We start from the raw sequence: 8,966 nt of genomic DNA on the forward strand, positions 1-8,966 counted from the left end.
CATAGCACACCAGAAACGGTTCTTCAAACACACATCACAGACTACAGAGAGAGAGTTTTATCAGGAACACACCTTTCAGACAAAAGTTACTAAATTGTGGCTTTAAAGCAAGTAATGCATCTGCAAGTGCACTGCAGAAAAACAGACTGCAAATAAGCACCGATTAACAGTATTGAGCTATGCATGCACTTCTTGTGTAACTTCACAATCCCCTAACATTCTTTAACATCATGAGACCATTTCTTTGGTAGTCAAAAGAAAGAGCTGTATGCCACCTTCATTAAGACAACAAAGACAATTTGTTTCCTTATAGGAACTGTCCCTTTGCCAGCATTCAAGTACTGATCAAAGTAAACAGATGTAAGAAAGGTTACCACTAGGTTGGTGTGGTAAAAAGACCCAAATGAGGTAAGTAATTTATCTCCCATTCTAATGTTCCCAGAATGAAAAAGAAAGGTCTAAATATCAGACATTTCCATAAACAAGCAACGACACATTCTCTTTTTATGCTGATGCTCATAGTCTCTGGTGATCCGAATTAAAAATTTGAGTGGGTGAAGTGAAATTCCCCCTATTGACCTCAGTCTTTTTCTCTTCAAAGAAGTAATGATAAAAATGGGGTTGTTTTCAGAGAACTGAAAGCCTGATTTGTATATGCAACAAACCATTTCATATTAAATCCACAAAGCATTTTACTTGCTTCAATATTACAAAAGCAATTGGTTTCCAGACAATGCAGAATAACTAGTTCACTCTTCACCAAGGTAAGCTTTTCTCCATATTATGCCTGTTACCCACACTGAGCTTCCACAGAGAACAGCCTGAACTCCATACACATATCAGAGTATTAATGCCATGGTCAGAATCAAGAACAGAGTTTCAACATGCTGTAAGTTTTCACTGCCAGTTCCTCTCTGACTAACTAACTATTGCCACCTACCGACTGCCGAAAACTGACCTTTGAATGATTTTTTTTTTATTCCCCAGTCCCAGATACAACACCTAAGATGCACAGAGGCTGTAAGGAAAGAGCATTACAGCCCAGATAAAGAAACCATAAATTGATGCCTGATAATCTCAACTATTATTGTTACTTGTTTTGTTCCACTGTTGTAGGTACTTTAAGATGTCAAATTTTAGCAGTTGTAGTCCAAGTCTTGACCTTGCAATGTGACTGTCAAGCACATATTTTTACAATAGAAGACCCAACCACACATAATGGAGACTGCTGCATGAATTTGAGGACAACCACATTCCTTACAAGCTTTGTAACAGCACTGTATGTTCTAGATTTGATAGTCCAGGGTAGAACTTGAATGCTGTGGTCCAAGTAACTGAGAAAAAGTAACATCTGTTGCTGCTTTCCAAGATTTTTCCATACCTATGGCTTGACAAGTAAGAAAAAAAAAGCCTATGATCATCCAGCTCCAGCAGCACCAAAGATATAACTGAAACATTATTTTAATTATTCTTTTACATAATTACATTCTCAAACAAGAAATATCTATATAGTTACAAAAGTTTGTCACAGTGTATTCACAAGGGTTCTACTCCGCAGCTGCTCCACATATTCTTTTGCTTGGTCAAAACCAGTCCTTGGTGGCTCTGGAGGAGGAGGAGGACCTTCCACCAACTTCACAAAGTAATGGCACCTGACGATTTTCATGATGCCAAACATGCCTTTGCCGTGGTAACGAATCCGCTTCACATAGCGGCCTCTGCCCGTCATTGACTCAGCTGAAGGAAAAAGGTCAGGGAGAGAAGACTATTCAGTCAAGAATAAACTACTACACATCTGCAACTGAAACACTGTCTTGCCAGTGTATTTTTCATGATGGTATATGAAAAGGTAATTCTACTCAGGGTTCTCTCCTCCATCTTTCTTCAGTTACATTTAGCAGATTACTGCAATAGAGGAACCCGTGAGTTGAATTAATACACGTCAGTATCACCAAAAAGCTGAATTTGGAAAGCACGCATGCAAAGATAAATATGTAGTAAAGGACAAATCCAAAGGAAGCTACACTGAGCACTTACTAGATTACACAGTTCTTCTGAAGATGGTATTAATTCCACTGCTTTTCAGTAGTTTGTCTCAAGAATTCCTGTAGAAGTCTTACAGACTTCATTTTCCCTCCTTTCTCCCTTTATTGCATTCATCATAGGTATTTTCATTATCTACTATTTCATCATAGTCCAGCACTAGCAGATAAACCTTCTTATGGCAAAGGCCTGGAAGGCTCCAAAGAATTCTAATCAAATCTGCTCTACAATCCAGGTTACTTTAAGCTTATAAGGTCAGCTTAGTAACATTCATACTGTATTTGCCAAAATGGGAATTTTTTTCTTTGAGTCTAAAAACACCTACAAGTAAACATTTCTAACACTCCTCTAGGCAAGAAAGTGCTGTAGTTATTACCAGCTTATCCTGTAATCATCTATAACAAAGCCTTTTTATCAAGAAGTCTACTGTCAATGTTCATTTATACTGATTCTAACAGAAGTTTAGACTCTGATCCTGCAAATCTAGTAGTACCAGCCATGGACAAAGCTTCCAGCATCTATGTTCGCTCGCAACATTAAAAAGTAATAACAGTTTGCTTCTTGTTATCTAGTCTTCCATAATCATGTCAAACATCTTCCTCTTCAGGACTTTCTGTTCACATAGGGAGCAGAAATTCCACTCTCAGATGAATGCATCTTAAAAACAATGCATTTAGCAGATGCCAGAACACCAGTCAGACACTAACTATAACAACCTGATGCATGAAGGCTCAACAACCGCACTAACTTCAGTTGTGCTGCAAGTTAGAAGCGCACGCCTTTCATGTTTTGCTAAAAGTAATTTTACTAGAAACTATCCTCTATTCACTTCTGCTGATTTGAAGCAACAAAACCTTATTAAGGATAAAACTTTTTCATAGAGTAGGATGACTTTTTTGCACTAAAATAAGAAAAAATAATGTACCTATATGTAAATTTGATTTGAATTCCACATTGTGATTTCTTACTGCCATTTCCTGTGCTTCTAACAGAACCTGTAACAAAATGAAAAGAAATGGAAATACTGAGTAGGAATTTAAGCAATGCTATTTCTTATCTCTAGAGAAGATGGAAGAAATTGTAAGTTTAAGTCAGTTACAGAAAAAGTATTCTATAGAGATCAAAACTGTTAAAAGACAAACATCTTTTACATAAGTATGTTCTTTGCATACAGACTGAAAAAGCTTCAGGACAACTTTATTACATCTTTGGGGAGGAAAGGGAGTGGAAAAGATGGTTCCCACCAGCATTCGTCAGCCTTCTATCCATGGACCTTTGTCTAATTAGACATCAGACTAGAAACAAATTCCAAGGTGGGCAAAATTAACCTAGACCATTCAGTATTTCCAGCTAATACAGGATACTTCTTTGTCCTTATTATGTCAGAAATCAATGCTGTGGCCAAGAAAATTAGTCATTTGAGACTCCTGACAACTACAGTGTATGAAAAGCTTTCATCCCTTTACAGAACTCAGTCCCTTCCCTGATGATATCCTTCATCTCTTACAATTTTAAAAACCAAAGCACATAGATGTAGCAGCCATTAAGTGACAAGGATTCTGCATTATTTACCATGAACTTAACAGCAAGCATTGTTAGAGAGGGCACTCATGTAATTATTATCATTACAAGTTAAAACAGCCAGCACAAGTGACCTCGGCATATTCATAAACCACAACATTACATGACTGCTACAAAAATATGTTGTTTGAATGTGCTCCACAGAAACACAGAAAAGCACATAGAAACATCTCCAAACTGCTGGTGATAGGTATTGATTTTAAAGTTTTCTTGAAACTAGGAGTGTTAAAGTATACTAGTACATACCTCTTTGATCACCTTTGCTCCCTTTTTATCATTAAATTCCAACTGAGCAAGAGCTTGATCAATGGACATTCCTTTTATCTGCAACCAAAATGTTACAGTTAACTTCTGCAATTAAAAGTATTTCCCTTCTCCTGTTCAGGAGACAGTTTTTAAATAGTTTTGCTGTTGTAAAGAGCAAAGCAAAGACTTTGGTTTCCTTAATTACCATTTCGTCAATGTATTATCTTATATATAGAACTTCTGAGCTAAATATTGAATAAATCTTGGTAAAACATTCCAATTTTTTTCTTAAATAGAAAAACAGCCCATTACTATCCTTCAAAATTCACCTTGCCATCTACTACTAGGCAGAAAACAATATGAAAATTCTTCCACAGTGCATAATCTGCATATGATCCTAGGTACACAATTGAGAACATAGTAGGATGAAGCAGCTAAACCAAACTACAAAAACCTGTTCCCCTGCACATATGCATGCTCTTCCCCAGGACTCTATCATGAAGATGCTTATTAGACTGTGATTTAACTAGACTGTTAAAGCAAATACAGGAATTAAATCTTGTGTTCTAACAAATACAGTACACAAAGAATTTTTTGCTTACCAGTTTTGCCAGATACCACATCTTATCTTTGCTATATTTTATTTCCCTCCGACAGTGATATATTTCCTAGATGCAAAAAAAAAAAAAGTTAGAGGATCAGTAATTTTTTTGTGAAAACAACAGAGCATGCATGTCTGCTCCACAATCTATTTTCTTACTAGGAATAAAATAAGCATGACTCCCCCTACTATACCATGAACATACCAAATCAGGCATACATTTGAAACTGAAATCATTAAAAAAAAAGTCGCTTACATACAGAAAATTTTATAAACTAATTCTTGTAAGATTGTATTAAACAGAAGCCCCTGAAAAGGATAAGAAGATTTTTCATCATCTTTTCCTTTCTTCCTCACTACCTTTTGGAGCAGTCTAAGACTGACATGCCCATTCAGTCTTGAAAAATATTACCCTACTGTCAAGTTAACTTACTGGGATAGCAACTGAACAATATTACCAGAACTTAATTAGCTCTTCAGAAGTGAAGAGGGTTTCAAGTTTGATTGACGTGAAGCACTGTCTCCAAAGACACATTTAACATTGTTACTGTACTAACAGGGACCAAAACTAGCTAGTAAAATTTAACTTCAATACAAATTTGAAAGAGATGGCATTCTTTAAAAACAGGTAAAAAACTAATTTAATAAGCAAGTTGGTCGGTAACTGCATTTTCACATACATTGCATTAGTCAGCACAGTACATAGCATGAATTTCCACGTCCTAGGCCATAACGTTCACAGAAGCCATGAACGCTCATGGCCCACAAAAGCACATGTCAAAAAAACCAACCAAGCTATTCTTTTGAGATGCAAATACGTTACTTCGCTGAGCAGTATGCTTGACAGAGGCCACAACACATTAATTCCCAATGAAGAAAAATTACAAAAATGGAATTCCAAAATATGAGTTTCAAAGTGAGGAAATACTGAAAAATTAACCTAAAATTCTCCCAGGTTGTGCTGCAGAGAAAGCAGCACTGATTAGTCCCTTCAGTGATCAAATACACAACACTAAGTTTTCATGCACAACTTAAATTAAGAGGCTTGCTTTTGTTCACATTTAACTGTACCTCCCAGTTTTATAAAACGATCAATAAGGGGGGACAGGGAGAAACAGACAAAAACCTGCTGTTATCAAAAACTAATCTTTTATAACTGCATTTAAAAAATTGACTATGTCACTTATGCTGACTTTTTCAAAAGTTGTCTTGAACAGCCAGTAGAAGGCCTTACATAGAGCACACAGGTAACAAAAGGATTTTAGAATCTTTGCTTCAGTTTATGGCTTGGTAAAACACCAGTTATTGTGCAACAGACTGAAGAAACAACCCCACTGTACAGTACATGGTTTCCTAAGGAAAAAAAACTTCCTGCAATCATATGCCCACATCCAACTCACATGTCCCTCCCCACATAACTTTAGAACCTCTCAGTCCATATTAAACATTTCAAGCAACCGCTATGACAGAAAACCACCTCTGAATAGCTTCATTAAGGGGAGGCCACAGCAAGAGGGAACATGTTATCAGATCTCAGAGAATCTATAATGCAGAGAAATTAAGAAATGAAAAGAGCATGCACTCTATTGTACCTACATCAAACAGGCACCACTAGTTCCTCTACTCAAAGAAAGTTACATTTAAATCTTTGTGCACATAAGCAACAATATAATCATGTTTTTCTCTAGTTATTTATTGTCTGTACAAACAGAACAAGTGTATAACTATACATGCTTGGTAACTTCTACCTCCTTGTAGTTCAGAGACTTCCACAAAAAGATGATGGACCCTTTGGAGTTTTCATCACATATTAGGCAGGTGATCAACTACAAGGAACTTGAAGCTCCAATATATTTTAGAAATGGAAAACATTCAAAGTGATGTTAGCTTTTACAATATAAATATGCCAAACTGACTAAAATCTTAACTAACAAATGAGTAAGCTATCAAAATTGCAGAGTCACCCAGAAACAGTGACAACCTGTTCAGAAACTGCCAAACATAAACAGGTAAGGAAATTCACAGGTGTATCCTTACAGCTGGTCTGCGAGGTTCGCCAGGCAGCTGGGGAGGGTAAACAATCCTGTTCTTTTTCTCCCACTTCCCAAATTTCTGCAGAGACGTGCTTGTGTGGATGCATGACAGAGGAAGAAGGCTACCAGATGCTAGCCACCTGCAAGACAAGACCACAGTCTTTGTTGCTGAACACAACCTGCCCAGTTTATCTCGAAAATTGTGAACCTACTTGTCTTGATAGAGAGAAATGACACATTTGACTACTCACAAAATAAAACTTAAAGTCGTCTGTAGCTTAAGTTGAAAGGGCTTTTTAATTCAACAAGAAGCCTCAAGCTTCCTAAAGCAAACCATGAACTATAAGCGACATTAGTATAGCATGAGATTACACATTAAGTGTCCGCAGATCATCACACAAAGACACAATCATCTCTTTGTTCTTCTGTGAAGTTCATTACTCACACAAAGAATTTATATTTTTTCCAAGACTTGCCAATACTTATTTAACTTTTACCAACAACATTTTCAGCAGTAAAAGTTTCTAGGTTTTCAAGAGAATGAGTATCAAAGTATTAGAAGACTATGAGCATTCTCAAATTTGAAAGGAAAGATATTCTAAGCTACTTTCAAAATGCAATCAAGTCAATATAAGACAGCCGACAGCAAAAAAACTCTGGTTTTCAGTCAGTTCACTCATCTCGTTCAGAAAAACCAAGCTACATTTTGCCCCCTGCTGACTAGACAAAGCAGTAGCAGGCAGCCACTCATAACTACAAGAAACAGATGCGTTCAAGACCAGATGTTGCAAGTTTTACTAAGGCCTGAACAGCTTCATACGGGTAGCCAAACTGTGCAAAGCATTTAAAAATGACTGGCAAACAGAACACATTGATTAGTTTCAAGAAGGCACTGTACACATTAAAGCTTTCACATCCTATCGGTAGGGGGTAGCATAATATACAAATTCAAATGTTACGGAATATTTTTTCTGCTATTTACCAAAACCAGTTTATTTGCTTAATACTTAACAACTTCACTTATCAAGACAACAATTCATCATCACCAGACATAGTATCATCGGTTAATACACGAAAATATTTGACAAGCATATTAATATAATTTTGTAATTTAACAACTTAAACAGTAATGACCTAAGTATTGTCTTCCTGGTATTAGCAGAACACATTAAAATATTTGACAAACTAAGGAATCTTACATTCCCTCTATTTTAAGGTAATCCAACCTCATGTGAAGAACAACTCTATTCATCATAACTTTAGCAGAAGAAAGAGGACACAAACACATCGTAACCAAAAGAAAACAGTGACAAGCAACAAACAGAAATATATTATATACAGGTAAGTAAGGGAAACAGGAAAGAAAAAAGCCGAGAACCTTTCTAGAAAGAATCATGCATAAGCAGCAAGTAGGAGACATACAGACTGGAAGAACTGAGTAAAACAAATAATTATCATGTAACTCTGTTCAGCTGCAAGGCACTAAGCAAAGCACAGACAACATAAGCCTATTTCTTCTTCCTTCAGTGACGCCTCCACAGGCGCTAGCACTGACCAAAGCTCTACATTTTTGAGAATCCACATCAGCCTGTCTTCTGAAGTCAGGGTTGCAGTCAACAGTGACCAATACTCCCCTAGCACAACTGTGCCATTCCTCCAAACTGAGGAGAAAGATCAGCAACTACAGAAAAACTATGACTAGCAACAAGTACTACGTTATTGCGACCTACACCATAAAGCCGAAGGAAATCAGGATGCCCGACAGAAAGGGGTCAGGAAAGAAAGAGAGACACCCCCATCATGCCTATCTCCAAGTACACAGAAAGTCACTACGCAAGTACGGAGTGACCTGTTCCCCACAGCTCCGGGACGGGGTGAGAAGCCAGCAAGAAGGCCGAGCCAAGCAACCCAGGCCTCCAACCCCGGGGACTCCCTGAGGGAGGCGGGCCATGCCCCGCTCCCCGGAGGGGCGGGCCTGCTCCAAGCGCAGGGCAGAACCAGACTCACCTCTCCGGCCGCGCCCAGCCGAGGAGACCGCACACCCAGGCACTACCTGAAAGGAAGCAGCACAAGGAATAAGCAGCAGCAAGAAGGCCGAGCCAAGCAACCCAGGCCTCCAACCCCGGGGACTCCCTGAGGGAGGCGGGCCATGCCCCGCTCCCCGGAGGGGCGGGCCTGCTCCAAGCGCAGGGCAGAACCAGACTCACCTCTCCGGCCGCGCCCAGCCGAGGAGACCGCACACCCAGGCACTACCTGAAAGGAAGCAGCACAAGGAATAAGCAGGCGAAACCTCCCGAGACCAGCGCTCCACTCCGTCCCCTCAGACTTACCCGCGCCAATCGCCCACCGCGCCGCCATCTTCCCCGCCTCGCTTCACGGCAGGCGCTCTCGGCGCGCGCACGGCGAGGCGCATTATTTGCGACGGTTTGCGACGGCGTGCGAGACGCTTGGCAGCAGCGCCC

At 39.1% G+C, this 8,966-nt stretch overlaps 1 protein-coding gene across 1 annotated transcript; it reads right to left on the reverse strand.

The window, feature by feature from the left end:
- Window positions 1-1,443: 1,443 nt before the first annotated feature.
- Window positions 1,444-8,868, reverse strand: MRPL22 (mitochondrial ribosomal protein L22). Its single transcript, XM_009706361.1, has 7 exons — window positions 8,835-8,868; window positions 8,712-8,757; window positions 6,509-6,644; window positions 4,473-4,538; window positions 3,871-3,948; window positions 2,969-3,038; window positions 1,444-1,737 (listed from the first exon to the last, which is right to left on the reverse strand). Exons 1-7 carry the CDS (start codon window positions 8,860-8,862, stop codon window positions 1,526-1,528), a joined length of 636 nt encoding a protein of 211 aa, XP_009704663.1. The 5' UTR covers window positions 8,863-8,868; the 3' UTR covers window positions 1,444-1,525.
- Window positions 8,869-8,966: the final 98 nt, after the last annotated feature.

Source organism: Cariama cristata, unplaced genomic scaffold, assembly GCF_000690535.1.
Source record: "Cariama cristata isolate BGI_N322 unplaced genomic scaffold, ASM69053v1 scaffold43098, whole genome shotgun sequence".
NCBI lineage: Eukaryota > Metazoa > Chordata > Aves > Cariamiformes > Cariamidae > Cariama > Cariama cristata.

Coding starts and splice junctions, on each gene's coding strand:
- MRPL22 (XM_009706361.1), bottom strand. CDS start 8,862: ATGGCGGCGCGGTGGGCGATTGGCGCGG. Junction 8,758..8,834: donor GCGGTGGGCGATTGGCGCGG/GTAAGTCTGAGG, acceptor GCTTCCTTTCAG/GTAGTGCCTGGGTGTGCGGT. Junction 3,039..3,870: donor GAGCAAAGGTGATCAAAGAG/GTATGTACTAGT, acceptor ATTTTGTTACAG/GTTCTGTTAGAAGCACAGGA.